Here is a 22,325-nt window from a genome sequence, read left to right as displayed (position 1 = left end):
TCCTATTCTTATGCCCCTACCCTTGAAACTTATCTGACCTTATTTTTTTTTTTTTTTTTTTTTTTTTTATGCGTTACGCGGGCCTCTCACTGTTGTGGCCTCTCCCGTTGCGGAGGACAGGCTCCGGACGCGCAGGCTCAGCAGCCATGGCTCACGGGCCCAGCCGCTCCGCGGCATGTGGGATCCTCCCAGACCGGGGCACGAACCCGCGTCCCCTGCATCGGCAGGCGGACTCTCAACCACTGCGCCACCAGGGAAGCCCTATCTGACCTTATTGTACACCATTTCTTTCCCTCAGCTAGCTGCTAAAAATTCTTGCTGAGGTATTCACAAATGTTAAAGTGTTATGAATCTGCAATTTCAAATGTGTTGTATAGTTTCATTTCAAAGGGATTACTGCGTGATACTAATGAATCTGACATTTTGGACCAAAGGAGCTACCTACTTTGCTACCTCACAAACTCAGCTCTGGGCCTGCTGGTTATGTTATTATTATTACTATAGAAAGAGTTTTGTGGTATAGACCAAGGAGGAGGGGGCAGTATGTATGTGTATGAAGTCTCACCCTGTCACCGTCCCACCTTGTACCACACACATTATTGCATAATTCCAGGGAGTACCATTCATGTTGTATGTGAGTGGTGTTCTCTGAGACCTACCATTCCAGATCATATCTTTACTCTACTTCCTAGAACCCTGGTTCAGAGGAATGTTGTCCAGAGGGGATCTATTAAACCTGTGATGATGGCCTATGGACAGCCGACACCCCCTACTCAGAAAGGAGGCTATATAAACATTTACACTGTCATTTCTGAAAGGTCATTTCGAGAAGGGTCATAATGGCTTAGGTCAACACAAGTTCATTCTTTGTTTAAAAAAAAAAAAAACTACAAAATGATTCCCCTCCATTCCACCAGATGAAAATTGTACAAGGAACTTTAGAACTTTACATTTTCTGCTGAATATGCAATCCTAAAAAAAAGCAGCATGTATAAGGGTTAAGAATGCAGGCTCAGAACAGACTGCCTGAATTTAATCCAGGCTTTGCTCCTTATTTGCTGTGTGACTTTGAGGGAGGTACTTAATATCTCTGTGCCTCATTCTCCTTAACTCTAAATGGGGGTAATAATAATGGTGATTGGAGAGTCAAATGAGATAATGTAGGTTGAGAAGGCATATGGGGATGCTCATTACATTTTAGTGGTTTGTAATGGTGAAAATTATTACCGGTACTTTGAATATATTTAGCAGTTATTTAGAAAACTTAACTAATGGAGAAGATGTAACACACTCAGGAAGCTGCACCAGACTTATCAGCACGTCACAGAAAGTAGGAAAGAGGAAGCAATTCTTTCCCTTTGGTGAGTTGTAGAGATTCTTCAGTTGCCTTTGAGATGTTCTTCAGTCCTGAGTTTGCTTAAAAAGTGCTTCTGGGTATAGAGTTCTACATCAGCCCATAAGCAGTCTATTCTAATCTTACTTATTGTCGCTCTCTGATTTTTCTCTTTTCAATTTTCCCTCTACCAAGAGAGAAGAGTGGAATTATTACTTGAATGGGGAATTAGGAGTTGAATTAGCTCCTTGTACAACAAGGGGTCCTATTTTTAGTTTGTGCATCATTTAGATATTGACCACAGGCCACTTTGTGAAGGATGAGCAGAAGGCCAAAGAAAGACAAATCCAAGCATTCTTAGCCCTTAGTTTTCATAGGGTAGCAAATTTTGCTAACTTTTGAATATTATTTCAATTTTTTTTGCCATATCAGCCTTGAGTCCTAGGCTGCTGGCAATGTAACCCCTTAGAATGGTTCCAGAAAGCAGCTTTGAAACTACTCAAGGAGACAGACATTCTTTCCTAGGTGATCTGCAAATTCTGATTTCCAAGCCTGGACCTTGTAAGGAAATGTAGACCATGGTTATACCACACAGCCTTCTGTTTTCAACACCCCTACCACTATGGTGTTTCTAGAATGTCTTACTGGGAGCCATCCCACAGATCTAGACTATTCACCTTGTATGACTGACAAACCTACCATGCTGAAGGCTCCGTGACATTGCCTTTCACGGTACCATACACAAGTCTTTAGAAACTGATGGTTACCCAGACAAGACTCTGTGGATCAGCATTATTTCTTTTCTGACCCTGGGACAGCATACTGCAGGATACAGCAGGAAGAGAACCTGTGGAAAACAAATCTTCCAGTAGATTACCTTAGTGGGGGAAGTGACCTTGTCCACAGATTGCTTTTCCCAGAGGTTCCGCTTGCCAGATACGTCTCCTGGCCTCAAATCCTAATGAAGAGAAAGCAGAAAAAAATGATGGGTGGCTCTTCATATTTTCTGGCCAGGTCTAAATAAATCACCACATCTGTTGTTTGTTTATTTGTTTAATACACTTTATCCTAGTCATCTGAAATGGGTTGAATCAAAAGGATCGTTAGCCGTTGTTTGTTTGTTTGTTTGTTTTAACATCTTTATTGGGGTATAATTGCTTTACAATGGTGTGTTAGTTTCTGCTTTATAACAAAGTGAATCCGTTATACATATACATATGTTCCCATATCTCTTCCCTCTTGAGTCTCCCTCCCTCCCACCCTCCCTATCCCACCCCTCCAGGCGGTCACAAAGCACCGAGCCGATATCCCTGTGCCATGCGGCTGCTTCCCACTAGCTATTTTATATGGACCCTGACCTATGCTGTGACAGGAGAATGGGCTGAAACTATCCAGCATTTAGGTCCTGTCATTCACCAAGGACATAACTGTTTATTGACCAGTAAAATTGGAATATAAGCATATTTAAAATGAGATAGCCAATTTTTAACTTTCTATGTCCTTAGAAGTGAATCGAGCATAGGTTAGTTTTAAATAATTTTGAGGGGGTTGGATAAGGACCTCACCCCTTGCCAATTAACTTTTCTTTGGTGCCTTGCCCATGGCCCCCAGCCCTTATGAATTTAACGTGTACCAGCTGGACTTCCAGTGGCCAACACTGCATCTCTTTGCATGAGGACTTCCTCTGGCTGCAGATGCCCACTTTGCTCCCAGGAGGCAGGCTGGACATCCAGAGAGTTAACACCCCCGGGAGCAGTCTTCAGCCACTCACCCATGAGATTTGGTGCAAGAGTATTTCTCAGACTCGCTCACGCCTCAGGTAGGATAACTCGGAAGCATGTGTTTTGTGGTGGCTTTCAGGCTTTCCCAGCAGGATTATGTTTAACAGCCCACGTAGTGACTTGCTTAATAAACATTCTTTATTGGCTGACTTCTTTTCCTGCCTCACTTCCTGTAGTGTTTTCTTCATGTCTCAAGTAAACTACTTGCACACGAACCACTATTTTAGGGTCTGCTTCTGGGCAGCCCAATCTAAGACATTTTTCTAATTGCACTTTCCTCAGATTAGAATCATTTTGTGTTTCCTGAGGAGCAAGGGGTAATTCAGAAGTGTATCAGGAGCACCTAGCCCCGTGAAATTAAACATTTACTACAAAGTGTACCCATAAGAGAAAGTGACAGTTGATGACATATATGAGAACATGTAAAGATCTTGGGAAGAAAACACTAAAATATGGTCGATGACAGCTATATATCTTTGAATCTTTATTTACTACCTCATAATTAATTTGGTTTGGATAAGGATCCAAATTTCTGTTTCCATTTACTCTTCTTCCAGCGTTTGCTTATATGAATACTTGGCAAAGGTAGTCTGTAGAAAATAAATGTGTTTTACTGAAATAGTAATGTTGATTTTGGCAAACCCTTTTCTCATTAGGAAGGCAAAGCTAATAGCAACTACGTTTATCCATGGACACCAGTCTAAATGGACATGTAGTTTTCTTAGTAGATACTATTGAGATTGCAACACCAGAAATGCACTGGTTAAAAACATTACCATGTGAAGCAGTTCAGATTTGCCTTAATCTTACTGAATTTCTGGATTTTCACTGTGACATGGATTCCTGATATTCTATTAGAGAGTTACACCTATTTAACTTGGAACCAGTAAGCAACAAATCAGGTTGTTTTTGAAGAATTCCACTACATACGCCAATGTAAGTAGAAGCTGCCAAATTGTCTGGAAGACTGTTTTAAAAATTTGGAAACTATAATTAGGAACATGCTAATGGAAGCTCTGGAAAGTGGCTATTACTGCTTTATTTATTTGATTCCTATAAGAAAAATATTTTTCTTTCACATGAATACCCTTCTACTAAAGAAAATGAATTGTATTTTCCTTGAATCCTACCTATGAATCATTTGAGATCACTTAAAGAGTTAAAGAGTCCATTTTAAGAAAATATGAACATCTGAGCAGTAAACTGGCATTTTAACTCAAATGGGAAATATAAATGAAATTACCTGACCAGCCTACATTTTAGAGAAAGACCCACTCCAGAAGAAGAGGGAGAAATGAAGGCAGGGAAGCAGGTTTCCAGTCAACCAGAGATCAAAGAATGAAGAAGAAAATTCAGCTGAGAAAGACAATGTTGGGGTTGTTTTTAAACAAAAAGAAAGACAAATTAGCATTTTAATTGCTGTATATAACATGTAGTTTAGACACAAAGAACAGACTAACCAGATACAACAGACATACTTAGAACTGAATTCCAGTTACAAAGTTACACTGAAGTCCTATAAATTCTACCCACAAATAGCAGTAGACGTCCCAGTAAAGACTCAGGTGCAGATCAATGTTTAAATAAGTTACTAGTTTTCAGAGACCCAAATAATATTGATTTGACAAGCTTCTGAGCACTTTTAATTATATGAAAATTAATGCATAACTAGTAGCAGAGGATGCTTTTTCTCTTCAGTGAATTTTATTTAGAACCGGATACTAATCCCATGGATTACTCTTTCCCTGGTTCTTGAGGTTTCACTGGGTGAGCACTATTTTGGTAAAAGAATTTCTCTCTGATTTTTCCTTAATGGCCACATGCCATACATCTGCAAACGCAAACCCAGGCTTTCCCTTTCACCCATACATGCCAAGGAATATAAACAAGGGGTTGAGAATAAATCACCTCTGGTCCCAAATTAGAAGGGAGCCTTTGGGAGCCTCCTATTTGCTGCTGTCTTTAGGTAATCCTCTGACATCCTGGGTTCAGGGTCAGTCTGACCAGAATCCCAAGGGTGTCAAACTCACAGGCCTGCCATGAAGGGCCAGGCTGGAAACACATGCCTGAAGAGGCTGGTGTAAGAAAATTTAAAAAAAGAAGGAATCAACAAGTTAAAGAATGCATGCCTCCACACCTTAAAAACATGTTCAAATTATAATTTAAAAGAAGGAATATAGGGCTTCCCTGGTGGCGCAGTGGTTGGGAGTCCGCCTCCCGATGCAGGGGACGCGGGTTCGTGCCCCGGTCCCGGAGGATCCCACATGCTGCGGAACGGCTGGGCCCGTGGGCCATGGCCGCTGGGCCTGCGCGTCTGGAGCCTGTGCTCCGTGGCGGGAGGGGCCGCAGCGGTGAGGGGTCCGTGTACCGCAAAAAAAAAAAAAAAAAAAGAAGGAATATAAAGCACAATGGCCCTGACTACACAGATCTTAGCTGCAAGCCACCAGTGTCACACCCCCGCCGGACAAGACCTAGACAAAATTCTTTGCTTGACCTGTCTTTCTAAACTGCCTTCCGGGACTTAACCTTTTGCCTGACAAGTTTTATGTATCTGCAGGATCCGTCCAGCCCTTTCCAGCAGTTTGGACATTTTCATTTCTTTTCTGCTGGATCCGTAGTGTCTGTGAGTTACCCTCCTGCCTTACTAAATTCCAAGTTATATATTTCCCCAAAGAGACCGCCATACTGCTATTCATGACGTGGCACATTGCTGGGCCTACTACTCTTGGGATGTGCACAAAGCTCAAAGTTGTATATTAAGTACGATCTACTCAAACTGCCCTTTTATTTACAACATCAATTACACCTTGCTTTGTTTCCACCTGGCCTTTATTCAGGAAGCCACACTAATGTACCAAATCCAACGGGACCTGGGGAAGAAGAGATCATTATGATGTATACTACTTGCCACGTTCTTCCTGCCTTCTCTCCTCTATCCTCTAGTAGACAGTCTAGCAAGTTACTTACTAAATACTAGATAAAGCAGGCAATGATTTTGTAATTTCCCTGTAATGCCTTTTTGTCCTGCCATTTTTAGGAGGCCGTCAATAACTCCAGAAAAATGGGGCTTTCTGTGGAAACCTTGACTCATTTATACCTATTGTAATAATAACTGTATCGAATCTTTTTAACCCTCCCATTAGGGTGACATAGATGATAGGCTTATCGGTTAAAGTGTTGATAGAAGAGTATGGGTCAAGTCCTGAACCAAATACACGAGTATAATCTGGGATAGAAATGAAACAGGCTGCAAATACATGTGTAAAAGTGACCATCTCCTTTAGCAATGTACCATACTCATCAAAGAAGAAGAACATATACCCTTTTCTCTTTATCTTTGCTGTCATGAGAAACCTTCAGTGCGTCCACGAACTTGCTGAACTTATATTATATGCAGTGTTTTGGGGGACAGGGTCTTTACATTTCATTAGGTTTTCAAAGGCGTCCATAACTCAAAAAGGTTAATAATCACTGATCTGGAACCACAAAACTTTATATAAACTGCCATTTAAAAGATAATTTCCACTGTTTATGTCACCTGGGGTGTTGGGGAAACTTGAGGCACTAAAGATCACATACCTTGTGGGTATGATCCCTCACCTCGACTGTCTCCTTTTATGGGGCCCCTTTCCTATATCTACTGGGAGAGGAAAAAGATTTTCTTTTCAATATATTAAGACTGTCCAATTGTAAATTGGGTTTACATTAGTTTTATACCTCTTGTAAGACCCATATGCAGAGAAGCTCAAGCTGAATATTAATTGACTACAAGGAATTGTACCCAAGAAAAGTATGGAAATATTTCCATTCTTTTCTTTTTAAATTGGAAAAGTGATAAAACTTTAGTGAATTTGGAGATTAAATATAGAGCAAAGGGATGCAACTAAATGCTCAACAGTGCAGAGGCCTAGGATTTGGAAAGCTTTTCTTCTACCTCTGGAATGGGGCGGTTGTGACAGTTGAGCCTTTGCTGCCTTGGGCACCAACAAAGGTATAAAAGCCAACTTAACAGAGAAGGTTCACCAGTATACAGTAGGGAGCTTAATAAGGTTTTTGATTATAACGATAAATGCAAGGCAATGACCAAATACATTCAATGAAAAGGTTAAAAGAATATTTTTTTTTTTTTTTTTTGCAGTACGCAGGCCTCTCACTGCTGTGGTCTCTCCCACTGCGGAGCACAGGCTCCAGACGCGCAGGCTCAGCGGCCATGGCTCACGGGCCCAGCCACTCCGCGGCATGTGGGATCCTCCCAGACCGGGGCACGAACCCGCGTCCCCTGCATCGGCAGGCGGACTCTCAACCACTGCGCCACCAGGGAAGCCCAAAAGAATATTTTTATAGTAAGATAGCCACACTTAATAAGAAAATTTTAAATTTCCAAAAATAACATTCATAACCAGTTTTTATAGTTTCTACTTTTACGGTTGTTTTTTTTTTTAAATGGCTTTCCTTTGGAGGTGTTGACAAGAAAATTACAGCAATTATTTCAACAACTACCCAGTAACTGTATTTTTGTGTTAAGTTACAGAAATTAGGCAAATTAGAAAACATGGGTTCAAATAGCCAACATACACATTCTTTTGGGAATAAGTGTAGGGGTGCTCTTGACAGAGAAATGGCCAAGATAATTTGACATTTTCATTTTCAAATTCCTATCTGTAATTTATAGAGTAGAAGCTAAACATGCAGACCAGTTAAGAGTGTAAATTTGAACTGCCTCAACGCTCTGGGTGGAGAGGTGATGGTCCCATTTTACCTTCTGGGTAATTATAGTGCTCGGGACTGTTCTCCCTCAATCTGAAGCCCTCCTTGTTTGTTATTCAGCAGTCACGGCCTTGTTTTTCCCAGGCAAATAGACCAACAGCCTGTTTTCTTCTGTTGCTGGAAGCTGAGCTATGAGACAAATTCAGAAGAACCTGGAGCTACTTACAGAAGGTTTGGGAGCAGGTGACTTGTTTCCATCTGGGGTTTTGGTTAGCCATTCATTGATGCGGCTGGAGACCCCCACCTTTAAGCCAGCTGTTTCCTACAAAAGGCCAAGCATCTAATATTAAAGAAAAAAAAAAACCTACCTGGAAAGAAAATTTCAAAACAACCTCAAAATATTATCCAGTGTTATTTCACATAACACTGATCAATTATTGATCATTATATTGAATATTTTGACAAAAATAAACCTTAAACCTGATATTTAAAGAGTATGTTATCTGGTGTTCTTCCCCCTGCACTTCTCCTACCCCCAGCCCCAAGGTCAGTGATTAACTCTGGGTACTGTATTTGGAGGCCTGTGGCCAGAACACAGTGCATAGTCTATTAGCCTCAGGAACACATTCTTCCTGAGCTTGCTTTTTAGTCATTGCAAAAGTAAGTAAGAATTATACCTTTTTCACTGCTTTTGTAATTAACTATGTGATTCCTAAAAAAAAAAAAAAGAAAAGAAAAAAGAAAAACCCAACCTCCAAAATTAAAAGACGGCAATCCTCTGCTCACCTTATTTGGCGTGCCTGATGCAGTGGCTGATGAGAACACATTGCCTTTCTCCCACATGCTCTTGATGTTGCGGACACCTTCGGCAGGAACAGGAAGGTCCGAGGCTGCTGGCTTCGTAGGTTTTGCAGTTTTTGTTCCCTGAAGTATGTGAATTATTTTTAGGATTGGTGCTGGTAAGTTTGCGCTCATAAAACTATAGTAAGCTCGTCTTCTTCAACACTATCACTTAACAAATTCACTGTGTAAATGCCTTCACCAAAAATGAGAGTCATAATTTCTGTTGTGAAAGTACATTCTGATGACATCTCTACCTCCAAATAAACCATTATATCTACTTCAGAGGATCTTTCGAAAGTGAAATATGCTTTTCATTGGGACTCCATTTCTTGTTAAGGTGATATGCTACTTCATTGCTACAACAGACACTTCTTGAGTGCCTGCTGTGTGCAGGGCACTGTGCTAGGCTCTGGGGGCGTGGTGGGACGCAAGACAGTCCACTCTGTAAGCTGCAGTGGACTGACATTAATAGGAGAGACAGTAATTAGTTATACACTATTATTTCACACTGCAGTAAGTGCTATGAAAGATGAGTGCGGTGCCGTAAGCACGCCAAGAGAGCACACAATAGGACAATGGTACTTAGTTTAGGGGGGCAAAGAAGGCTACCCTGAGGATGTGACATTCAGACCCAGATCTGATGGAAGACTTGAAAGAGGCTGGTGAACGAAGGAGAAAACACCGCTCCACACAGAGCTAACAGTACATGCCAGGGACCAGAGACGGGGGTGTGCTAAAAGACTGAAAGACAGAGAGACCACTGCATGGAGACTGGAAGGAGGAATGAACGGGGGTAAAAAGAAAGGTGTGCATTCAAGATACTTTTCCAGCAGTAGTGATGGGCGTACCCCAAATCATGCAGTTTCTCTCTTGGCCCTGCTTTGGGGCCTGTGGCATGTGTCATCAAGGTGGGCAGCCAGGGTGAGTGGCACCATTGCTGGACTATGTGAAGCCTGAAGCCACAGTTTTGGCTTCATTAACCCTGTTAGAGCTGTGATCAGTTCAACCACAGAAAATAACTATCTGCAATTTGCCTTATAATTTAGCGGCCATTTAATCTTCTGAAAATCTCCTCTTGAATGTTAAGACTTGATTATTCACTTCATAAATCATCCAGACCTCTCTCTTTCTTATTCCCTCTTATCATTTGTTATGAACTATTTTATAGGTATCTCCACTCTGCAGTACAAAGGAGAGGAGAAATCAAATCAAACTGATCCAATTACTTCAGAGCAGGCAACTAAAACCACTGACTAAAGTCTACACAAAGGAGAAAAAAACCAGGATCACATCTTGATCAATGGCACCCTACCCTCTTAGTGTTTTGGTACTTGGAAATATAGTACATTATTTCTGAATAGAGTAACACCCCTAGGTCAACTGGGCGGAAAAAATGTTGGATTAGACAGAAGCATAAAACTATGATCCTTCATATATAAAACAATCAATTTGAAATTCATTAAATTCCAGCTGGCTATCATCTTTATATTAATTTATACTACCAATTTATTTGATAATAAAAGTTCTTATAGATAAAAGAGGACTAATCATGGTTGTAAGGGGCCTGTTTAAAACTATATATGGGAACACCTTTTATAAGGAATTAAGAATATTGAAGATATACTTGTGAACACATAAATAATATATTTAAATAACAATAAACTCATTCATTAAAAAAAGTAACACCTTCCCTAAAGAATACAGGTGGAAAGTAGTAAACAATAATTTATTTAAAACTCTTCTATAATGTGTCTTTATTATTGTTTTCTCTCTAACTAGTTATAAAACATCATTAACATTCTAACACCACCGGACTTGATTATTGTCCTAAGTGTTTCTATGATTATTTATATAATCAGAGTTGATTTGTTTGACCATAACTCTGAGGACATCTCTCACCTCAATTGCACTGGTGTATTGCTCCAGTCTGCTGTCAATCTTGGCGACTACTGCTGCTTGATGAGTTGATTTAACACCACTGCTAAGTAAATAAACACACACATACATACATAAAAACGAGAGAATTTTTCCATACATATCATGGCTGATGATTCTCAATTCAACAATCAACCATATTACCTTTTCTGCACAGATTTATTCAAAAATTCTGCTCGCTCTTCTATCTAGGAATTGGAAAAAAATAAAACCAGTTAATATTTTCAGTTTATAAACAGTGTTTCTCAGCCCATACTACTATCTTCCCTGAACGTGGGGAATAAAAGTACCAAAGAGTGTCAAAGAGTATGAGGGTGCCGTGCACAGCACCTCTGCTAGAGAGGAAAACTACGTACAAGGTATTTGATAATGAGGTTTGGGAGACGAAGGTAGGACTGGAAGAAAATAGAGAAATATGAAGTTCTGGAGACAAAGTGGAATTAAAATGCCTCTGAAATAATATAAATCAAGGGCAAAATAATTACATTTCAAGACTAAAACAATTTTTTTTTGCTTTCTGATGGGCTTTAAATTTTTTTCCATTATTTTTTATTGAGGTATAAATGACATATTACATTACACTAGTTTTAGGTATACAACATAACGATTTGATATTTATATATATAAGAAAGATAACCAGGAACTGTGAACTATTCACTTACCACTTAGCCTGATTTTCTAATTTGATAGCTGTCGAACCGACTGCTGAACTTAATTTGCCCTGAATATAGGAGATGGGGGTGGGGATGAGTGAAACTGGGGCACAGCTCATCAGGAATGCTGAGGCCTCTCATGAAGGCCCTGTTAGTCCAAGTGGGAAATAAGGAAATAAGCCCAGAGAAACCGCTATGGATATACACTGATGGGCAGTTTAGTCATTTTTAATAAATTCTTTTTTTAAAAGCCAGAAATTTTGCTACAACTAAAGCTGCTAAATCAAACATTATATTTTACTGAAACTGCATCACTCAAATCCAGATGTTCTTTATAAGTCAGCAAACATCTGTTGACTCCATGATACCCAACTCCAGGCTAGAAACAGCCTCTGCCACACGCATCACCCATCATCAGCAAATAGTAACAGCTTCTTCGCATATGACTGCATGCGCAAAGCACACAGGTCCATTTTCTGCCCTGTTCAGGGCAGCCAAGGAATCTACTAGGCTACAGTTATCCTAGGCTGGTGTGGTTGACGGTCCCCTACAATCTTTAAGATGTCATGGCTTTTTCTGGACTGTTGGCCTAGGGCTCATGGATTATTAATAAATACCCTTAAGCTTTTTGGAAAACGTGTTTCACTCCTCATATCAGTCGAATAATACTATTAAAGATGTTAGTTAAGCACTTCATCCTTTCCAATGATTTCTTACAAAGATAAAATCAAACTCATTAAACATAAAACTTTATGCAAAAGAATGCTATAGGTATCCCTGAGTTTATGAGACGTAAAGGGTCTTAAATCTTATTTTTCTGATTTTAACATAAACTTAGAAGTGCATTTCTGGAGAAAAAGTTCCCAGTTGAGTGAGGTAAAACACATTAGAACCACGCAATGCACTGGCATCTTTAATATTATTCACCCATCTATCCATCCTGATTTAACCCTGCCAACCTGTCAGTCAAACAACCAACCAACCAATAAATTATATGTGACTACTATTATATAAAGTTGAACACCCAATGATGTATAAGACAGGGTTCCAGTTATTTAAGGAGTCAGTAGGGGAGACTAGTAGAACACATAAATGAAAAATTTTAAATTCCGTGGTGGGTACCATATTAAAGATAAGAAAATGGGGGAGTTCGAGAAGGCTTTTCAGATGTTCTGGTATTTGAGCTGAGATTTGTAGTTTATAGTTTACACAGCTTTATAAATGAGTTCATGAAAGTGAGGGTGGGAGTGCATGAGTTAGAGGGGAGAGGACATTTCTAGCAGAACAAACACATATACAAAGATTTGGGGAACCAAGAGGCATGTAGAGTGGTGGGACTGAATAATGGAGAACAATTCCCCGTGGGGAAAGGCCGGTGGAGAGGGGAGGCAGAGATGAGACTTGTTCTTTGCAGCACCTCTAGCATCGTTCTGACTCGGGGATCATCGTCTTAACCTTGGCCATCACATTTATTCACACTGCAGAGGCTCTCAGGCCCTACCTTCTCCTTTTGTATCTACAATATTCAATATAGCTTGACTTCATTATCACATTTTATCAGGATTTACCATCCATTGCTGATGTACTCTTGTTGGAAAATTCCTGCCCTTAGTGACTCTGGGTAATGTAACAATTTGTACTGAATTTGTAAATTAAATCTCCTGCGTAAGGAGTTTAAAGGGGGAAATTGGTTCTTCTGAAGACCAAGAGGTGGCAGTGTTGTCCCCGTAAAACTCAAGGGAAAACCCCACACATTTCAGCAAACTGGCGCTCTCCTTACTCCACACTCCTTCCACCATCAGTATATGAAAACAATAATAATAAAAACAAAATTCGAAATTTAATTTACTTAAGACTTATTCTTTGCATGTCTTATGTAAGAAAAATCATTCACTGCTAGCGTAATTTAACTATGAGAAACCAGGTTCTGAGGTTCTCAGACAAGGAATATTAAGTCGTGAGAAATGAACAAAATACACCAGTTGATAATATCTTGAGGTCAAATATCAAATGTTTCTCCTCCCACTGGCACTTGACACTGTTAGCTTGTGACCATTTATAAAAGTTGCAGGGCCAAGAGTATCAATAGTTGCAGGAATTCAATTGTAGGACATGAAATGAAGTTCTAAAACAAGAACCACAGCAGGTTCTTCAAGGCACATACTATGGACAAAAGCACTAGACTGCCTGTTCTTGAAAGCATGTCTCTGTTACACAGAAATTAAAAATGTGTTTTTTCTTTTTTACATATCAACTTCGATTGCTCACACGTGCCTCTCTACCAGAGTGAGTAGACAAAAGGCTTTCTGGGAACCCAGGAGTCTGGTTGATGGAAACACTAGAGAAGTTAAGTTGGAAACTAGGTAGAGAGATGTTTGGAGGATGGGTTGCATCCATCCTCCTACTACTGACTACTACTTTCCTCATGTTCCCAAGACAGTTCAAGGAAAGCTTAGCTTGAGTGGCATTTGAAGGAAGGTTGAAAGAGAGAGAACATGGTTTGCTTTAATTATTGATGAGCCAGGAATAAAAGGACCCAGACTGAGGAGGGACCTGGTGCCTGCGCAGAGATGGTCTGCACTGAGCAGGGTTTGCCTTTCAGCTCTTTCTCCTACAGTAGGCGTATGCAAACTGTGGTCCACTTGCTCATGTCCTCCACCCACCCAAAAGCTAAGAACATTTTCCATTGTTAAATGGTTGGAAAAAAGTCAAAAGAATATTTTGTGACATAGGAAGATTTTACGAAATTCCAATTTCAGATCCATACATGAGGCTCACCTACTCAACAAAGCCTCTCTCTCCTCCTTGTGCCCCACTTAGAGACCTCACTGAGCTGGTAGTCTGCACTTCATTACCTTTGTAATTCTTGAATTCTCCTGAGGCAGTCAATTTTATTAGTGCCCTAGGAGCAGTGACCTCGCTTTGTGCTTCTCGCCTTCATAGCACATAGCGCACATTAGATTTGTTATAAATATCAAACATTAAATAAGAAAATGCCCCTGTGGTTCAGTTTGGATTCCCCCTGAAGCCGCTCTTAAGACGAGGGTTCAAGTATAAGGAGTTTATTTGGGAGGAGTTAGAACTATGGTGGACTGGGACCCAGACCATTCTAAAGACTAAGTGAAGTTATCTAGGGATAAAACATACTGTTTTTCATGTGAAACAGGTAATAACTGTAAAACGTCAGTAACTGGCTTTTGATCATTTTAGTGTGGACATTAGACCTCACACACAATGACAGATACACACATGCACACATTAACCAGCTGGAGCCTGGCTATGATTCTATACTGGCTTTACCTGTTGTCAGTGCTTTGTAACCTAGCTAGGTTGATGGAAAATGAGGATAAAATAAAAACTGCTCAAAGTTCCAATCCCTGAAGATTCATTCATTCACACATTCATTCAATAAATACTTGTTGAGTATTTTCACTGTGTCAGGTACTCAAAACACGCTAACTGTATAAGCAAAAACGTGTATTTGAGTCTGCGTTCTTGTTCCTCCATGGCAACCATCCCATCATCTCCCTGAGTCGGCTCCTTCCTGCTCATTCTCTTTTCTTTCAGCAGCACTTCCAAGTCACTAGGAATTGTGCTCTATGAAGGCAGTAGTCGGACCAAACTCATCCTGGCACAGGAGCCTATCCGAATCACATTTCATCTCCTCCCATGATAACAGCTTTAAAATTTGACATGTACCATTTCCAGTTGTGCTGCTCTTAATAACGACAAGGGAAAAAAAAATGAACATTAGCATGAAAAGCAGCTTAAACCTTTAAAATATATTTGCCCACTTTATAAAGTTTAAATGTTTCCATTTTTATTTGCTCAAAGTAATAAGGCATGTGGAGGGCATGGGTCAGTGAGATCCAGAGATAATCACCAAAGGTCTTTTTAATGTATACCAAAGATCTAATAAACAACAGACAAAAATTTCTCCACTTTATTTCTCTCCATATCTTGAAAACAAAAAGAAGCTGTGAAATTGCTGAAAGAAGGGGCAAAAAGATAAATGAAGCAAAACTTCGAATAATCAATAACTAAACCAGGGGCTAAAATCACATTTCTATTATATTTTAATAGGCATATTATAAGAAGGTTTTCTGGGGAAAAAGTACCTTGAGAGATGAACCTTTAGGAGTGAAACACTTGAAGGGCTTCTTGTCGTCTGATAAGCCGTCTTCTGGCATCTTCTGGCGTTTCTCAGCAGCTTCTGCCCTTCGCCTTTCAATCTCTTCCTTTAGCCTCCTCTTCTCTTCCTAAGAGAGAAAGAACAAATAACAAGGACGTCAATATCAGCTTCAAGCCAAAAGGAAAGAGTGCTGTACGGGAAAGCATAGTCCCAGAGGAAAAAGACCCAGGTTCTAGAAAGGATGCTATCCCTTCCTCAAGGGTGGCACCAGAGGTTAAGCCTGAGCTTGTGAGTCTAACTGTCGACAAGCACTCTGGGCTGCCCCTTCTCAACTGTGTGACCTTGGCCATGTTACTTACCTGCTCTGTGCCTAGGTTTCCTCATCTGTAAAATGGGGATAATAATAATATCCACTGACCAGGGCTTTAACAAGGACGAAATGAGAAAGCCCACGTAAAATGCTTAGACTAGTGCTCAGAATGACCATCATCACTGTCATCACCATCCTGTCAAGTCATCTAGGACCGACCTTCCACTTTGTGCACGTAAAGTAAGTATCCCTTCCGCCTGCATCCTAGGAGAGTTGCGAAGACAAATGAGATGATTTATGTGCAAAGTTAGATAAATGTATGTTACTGTATTTACTAAATTGTACAAGAGACGATTTCATGGTTGTCCACACCTCAGCTGAGCAGGTTAGTTTAGGTGGTTTGACAAACCTGAAATGGTGTTGATATTGCACCCTAGTGGTGAAATCACAGATGTTTACAATCCGTCTCATTAACCCCTCTGTGCCTTCACTCCTGGCCTAAAATACTCTCCCCTGTCTTCTCATCAAACTGCATAACCTCTATGAACATTTTTTGGAGAGATTTATGTAGTCTTTGTAGTTTTCAAACTGGATGTTCTCAAGCAGGGACCGGATGTTCATCTCTCAGAGGATGTTGCAGAAAGATCCTGTGTGTTGTGGACTGAATATTTGTGTCCCCCCAAAATCCATATGTTGAAATCCTAGCCCCCCAAAGTGATGGTATTAGGGGGTGGGGCTTTGGGGAGGTGATGAGATCATGAGAGTGAACCTTTATGAATGGATAGTGCCCTTGCGAAAGAGGCCCCAGGGAGCTCTCTTACCCCTTCTGCTCTGTGAGGACACAGTGAGAAGACTGCCGTCTGTGAACTGGGAAGCGAGGTCTCACTAGACAGAGAATGTGCTGGACTTTGATCTTGGACTTCCTAGCCTCACAACCATGAGAAATACATTTCTATTGCTTATCAGCCACCCAGTCTACGGCAGTTTGTTACAGCAGCCAGAACTAAGACACTGTGCTTGGTGGGAGGTTAGATCGAATCATCTCCTAGGTCCAATCCACTTCTCAGAGTTCACGTTTCTCTTCTGCTTTCATTGATATTCTGCTCCTCTAGATAACAATAATGATAACTATGACTTCCTGAGTGCCTCTTATGTACAAGGCACTGTGAATACAATGATTTAATCATCGCCACAATCCTGAAAGTAGATATTTCACAGTTAAGGAAAAGAGGTCTCAGAGTAGTCCAGTGACTCTCCCAAGGTCCCAGCTTGCCAGTGGCAGAGTGCCTGATTCTAAAGCTCTATCATCCCAATTACTTCCTAACCAAAGATCATTGGCTCACTTAGAGCTGGAGTTGAAAGAGACCTTGAAATAATTTATCCAAACTTTCCACAGTTCAGGGAATGTTTGTACAGGATCCACGTCGGAAAGTCATCTAAAGTCTTTTTACATATTTTTTTAATGATGGGAGATCACTATCTCCAAAGATTTGTGGGAAAAGCTCTAGGCTGAGTTGGAGAAGCTGGGTCTCAGTACCAATTCTATCACTTATTAGTCAAGTAACTTCACACAGGTTACTCAAACTATTTTATTCCCACTTCTTTGTCTGTAAAATGAGAATAATGTACCTCAGGATGAAAGGAAAAAATGCACCTCGTAAACTGTAGCAATGCTTACAGTAGTTGGTTAAGCGCTTGTTCAGTTTTCAAAATTTGCCTTCTTGTAACTTTATCTGTTTTCAGTTCTCTTTAAAGAGACGGAACAAATTCATCTGTTCATAATTACGGGGTTGCTGCTACATGCCTGGCACTGGGCTGGGTCCTGGGTATACAGTAACGAACAGTCCTGTCACTGCCTGTGAAAATCTAGTTACTGACTCTTCCACTTAAAACACCCCAAAAACTATTTTTGAGAATCTTCTCTATAAAACCTCTTCAAATATCAAAAAACAACTATCATGACCATGCGACTCGGCTCTTGTAACCAACCTGCAGGCTTTTCCATCCTTCTCTGCTAACTCTTCTTTATTGAGGGACATTACAGGGTCACGGATTAAGACAAGTGGGACCTGGGGAAAATTACAAAAACCTCTGTGCCTCAGTTTCCTGATCTGTAAAATGGGGATGAGAAGACGACCCATATCAGAGAGTTCTTAGAATTGCATAAACTGATGTGGATAAAAGTTTTAGAACCATGTCTAGCACACAGCAAGCTGATTAATCTTCAAATGTATTTGTAAGAATTCATGTTCAAAAGAGCAGCAGCAGTTCACCTGGGAAGAAACTATTTCTGGGGCTGGAAGGGTCACCAGAGACGCATCCTCAGGGGCTCGGGTAACGTAAGACCCCTGACGGGCCACGCCGCACCCGCCTTACCTCCTCTCTGACTCTCCGCTCGGCTTCCTCCTGCTTCCTCCTCTGCCCCTCCTCCTCCAGGACCTTCCTTCGCTCCTCCCTCTTCTTCTTCAGCTCCTCCAGCTCCAAGGCCGCCTCCTGCTGCTTCTGCTTGAGCTTCTCAAACTCCTCGCTTTCAGTTTCCCCGCGGCGGCGGCGCAGCTCCTCCAGCCGCTTGCCGGCTTCCACTTGGGAAGCACCTTCAGCCTCCTTGGCCTCGCTGGCCCTCCCTCCAGGGCGGCTGCAAAGGAGTTGGACACACGTCTGCCTTCCAGCTCCCCTCCTCCCGCCTTAGGGAGGGGATGTCGGTCTGCAGGCTTTGCATCCCACACCGAAATCTCCACTGCCCTCACTGGACAGTGGATCCTCACACCTGTCCAAGGGGTAAGTTGGGGTCCACCCGGAATCTTCAGGTCTGAATCTGAGTCCCTGCTCTGCCACTTACCCTGGGTTTCCTTGACTGTACAATGGGGGCAAATAGGCACTGTTGGTGGGATTGTAAATTGATGCAGCCACTGTGGAGGCTCCTCAAAAAATTAAAAGTAGAACTGCCATATGACCCAGCAATTCCACTTCTGGGTATTTATTCAAAGAACATAAAAACAGAGACTCAAAAAGATACGTGCACCCCCATGGCCGTGTAGCATAATTGACAGTAGCCAACGTATGGAGACAACCCAAGTGTCCACTGATGGATGAATGTATAAAGAAAACGTGGTAAAAATACATACAATGGAATACCATTCAGCCGCAAAAAGAAGAAATCTTGTTTAAATACTCATTAACAAGTAGTGAGGGGCTGCAGCTTGGAAAATCTATTTAGTGGACTGTAATTAGCCTTTAAAAAATGAACTAGAAAACATCAGAGGGCACTGCATGGAACAAGGGAAGAGACCATTTCTTTTTTTTCTTTTTTTTTTGCGGTACGCGGGCCTCTCACTGTTGCGGGAGCACAGGCTCCGGACGCACAGGCTCAGCGGCCACGGCTGACGGGCCCAGCCGCTCCACGGCATGTGGGATCTTCCCGGACCAGGGCACGAACCCGTGTCCCCTGCATCGGTAGGCGGACTCTCAACCACCAGGGAAGCCCAAGACCATTTCTTGATGTGCTTGTTTCAGTTATAAATATATATGTAGATGTGTAATGGGTTATGATGTAAAATTTCTTACTAGAAGTTGAGGTTAAAAAGTTAAAAAAATATTGTGCTACGTTCTTGATGGTTAAAGATGAACTTTTATTTTTAACTCATTCAAGGTTAGAGCGTCCCTTAAAACTTGGTATTGCTTTTTCAGTCTTAAAGGCCCATAGGCCTGTGACTCCAGAGAGGAACTCTCCCCTTTCAGTTAAAGTCTCTCCATCTTCAGAGATGAGTTTACTCTCTGTGTTCATCATGTTAGTGTTTGGTAGGACTGAAAAACACATGCCTAGAGAAACTTCTCTGGATTCCACTAGGTGTCACTCAGTCTTTATATTGGGCATTCAAATGCCCATCATTAGGGACTGGTTAAATAAATCATGACCCATCCACCCAGTGGGACACTCTAACATTAACTGTAGGCTTATATTCACTGGTATAGAAGGCTAGCTAAGATACATTGCTATGCACAAAGCAAGAATCACTTTAAAATAGAGATTTATAATTATATACACACATACATACTATATGTATATGTGTGTGTGTGTGTTTTGAATGTATATACATAGAGAAAATCTGGAAAAAATGTTACTGGTGGTTTCCTTGGGTGATGGGTACTTAACTTGCTCCTTGAATTGAGATTTTCATGTCACGTTTTAGAGAAAACAATTTAGCTATAAGAAAACAGGTCTATCAAAGGGAACAGTAATTAAATCCAACAAAAGGAGCTATGCTCAAAACAGGAACAAGAGTTCTGTCCACATCACCTCTGCTCAGATATGCAGGCATGCCCTCAGCATTAGGGTAGCACCAATATGGAAATTTCTTCCAGAAGGTTCTTTCCTCTATCCTTGGCTTCGCTAGGTGAAAGTTGAGATGAACATCAGACCTTTCACCATGAACACAGCTTGTTTTCAGTTAGACTATTAGGCACTAAGCTAAGGTAAACAGAAGCTCTTACCCCCTTCCTGGCTCCTCACCTTATTACTATATGGAGCAAAATGAGGCGTCTCTGCTTCTATCGGCGTCAACTTCTAACCGAAACTAAAACTAAGGTATGTTGGCAGCTAAACAAAAACTAACAATATGGTGGCAGCTTGGTTCATTTTTTTTCTGCCCAGACATAGAAAAATTAAAGCAAGAGTCCCATTTACGGGTTCTCACTGCTTAATCTGTTGCCATCCCTTGTGACTTCTCTCTTTGAGTTACCCGGTTATCTGGATTTTCAAACGATGGGCATGTTAATTATTAATTTGAGCTTTGACTGAAGCTGGTTGACAAGTTTGCCGATTGTTAACCAAACTTCTTTCTACTGAGAGATTTTTTTTTAATGTTATTTCTCTTAACAAAATTGTACTCTTATCTACAACACATGTTTTAAACTATCAAGTAATTAAACACTAATATTATTAGGCAATATTCTTTGAACACTTTTTATGAACCTGACACTGTTCTAGGGCTTTAACACATTAAACTACTGGCGCTTCAGCAAGCTCTGCACTCAGCTTATCAGCCTGAATCAAACCTGATTTCTAGATTTTCTATGAGTTGCTAATAAACTTCATTTTTACATCTACTTTCTTGCCAATTCCAAGTAACATATATAGGTTCTACGCTTCTCACTCCTTCACACTTTATTTAGTCTTTGAATACACACCTTTTCTTCCATGTGCTTTCGGCTCTCTTTTGGATAATTGTGACTAGGTTTCTGCTCAAATTTTTGTGTAGAAAAACAACGATATTTACGTAACATCTTAGAGCAGCTGGAAATGTCCATCCTTAGTAGTTCCGTTTGCTTCTGGATGTTACACAGGCTTTGGTGTAAGGAACAGTCTGACTTCCATACAATACCTACTGGGAACTTTCTTCTTTGAAGTGTTCCGGAAAACAGGGTCTACAGGCAAGGCGGCTGCCAAAGAACAGCCCCATGGGAATCCATGTTACGGGGACCCAAGACTCTTTTCCAGAACATCTGGTACAGCAGCCAGTGACGTAACAGAGATTGGAATTTGGCACTAGCGGTTGGAGGGAGTATGTGTGTAGGAATGGGGCACAGAGAGTTAGGTAGCCAGGTGTCCGTGGCAGGCTTCTGCAACTTGAGTCCTTCTACAAAGCTGATGGGGGGCTCTCCATAGTCAACGTACCTAGAAGTGAGGATTTGCCTGCATATACTTGTCTATCTGTCCTAAAATCAATCGCCGTAATGGGGGAGGGGATAAGGAGGGGAAGCTGAAGCTCTGCAAGAGGGTTTCCCAAAACTGGAGCATTAGTTGCATGCCCTCTTCCTCCCTCTTAGAGATTCCCAAGGCAAATTAACATCAAGGGCTCTCAAAGTGGTAAAGAGATCTGACTCATTTAGTTTAACCCAATGTTTCCAAAGTATTTGGCCACAGGGAAATCTAAGTTTTATGCAGCAATTTATTTACAACCTTTAGAAAATACATTCTTTAAAATGGTACTGAGAAGGCTCTCTTATGAAGTTGGGTGGACCATACAGAGAATGAGTCAATGACAACTCCAGTCATAATGTTTTCTAATAAACTGATCTTACATGAACATATTAGATCAGTGAACAAAAACATGGCTGCCAAGCATGATCTGCCTTGCCAAATAATGGGAAAAGCAGATCAAACCTTGTCTGAGCAATGCCTGCTGGTCTCCCGTCAGTGACTGATAGCCAGACCTGCTGAGTATCTGTAAGACAATGGCCAATGACCTCACAACAAAAGTAGGTTGCCTGTTAGCACATTTCTGTCTGGAAGCACAGGGTAGGGAGACTGATTATTACTATTATTTTTTCACATGTGAACACAGTCACTGTTAACTAGCCACAACTTCTTACCTGAAAGTATTCTCAGTGTGTTTAAGTTTGTGGGTCATGAATTCTCCATTCTGCGACTTCATTTCTGTAAATCCCTTCTTTCCATCCAAGAAGCTCTTAACTTCTTTGCTTTCTTTGTCCCTTTTAGTCTTCTCATCTTTGATCTAACCAACGGTACATATCAGGAAGAAACATAATGATAATAATCTTAATTAGGTTTTGGTTGGTATCACCAAATAAGACCCAACATCGTTAGGAAGCCAGAAAACTCAGAAGTAAA

The 22,325-nt window shown here is 41.0% G+C and overlaps 1 protein-coding gene across 1 annotated transcript in view; it reads right to left on the bottom strand.

The window, feature by feature from the left end:
* The window catches only part of CALD1 (caldesmon 1), a 179,471-nt gene that overhangs the window by 689 nt on the left and 156,457 nt on the right, over nucleotides 1-22,325 (bottom strand). Inside the window, exons 6-13 of the mRNA XM_065883663.1 lie at nucleotides 22,067-22,209; nucleotides 18,071-18,329; nucleotides 15,371-15,511; nucleotides 10,744-10,787; nucleotides 10,564-10,642; nucleotides 8,608-8,745; nucleotides 8,048-8,143; nucleotides 2,211-2,291 (exon numbers count right to left, since the gene is read on the bottom strand). Coding sequence (XP_065739735.1) covers nucleotides 2,211-2,291; nucleotides 8,048-8,143; nucleotides 8,608-8,745; nucleotides 10,564-10,642; nucleotides 10,744-10,787; nucleotides 15,371-15,511; nucleotides 18,071-18,329; nucleotides 22,067-22,209 — 981 coding nt within the window. The remainder of the gene's footprint in view (nucleotides 1-2,210; nucleotides 2,292-8,047; nucleotides 8,144-8,607; nucleotides 8,746-10,563; nucleotides 10,643-10,743; nucleotides 10,788-15,370; nucleotides 15,512-18,070; nucleotides 18,330-22,066; nucleotides 22,210-22,325) is intronic.

This window comes from Phocoena phocoena, chromosome 9 (assembly GCF_963924675.1).
Source record: "Phocoena phocoena chromosome 9, mPhoPho1.1, whole genome shotgun sequence".
Taxonomy (NCBI): Eukaryota; Metazoa; Chordata; class Mammalia; order Artiodactyla; family Phocoenidae; genus Phocoena; species Phocoena phocoena.
Note: the sequence above shows the minus strand (reverse complement) of the source record. Positions and strands in the feature narration are given on the sequence as shown.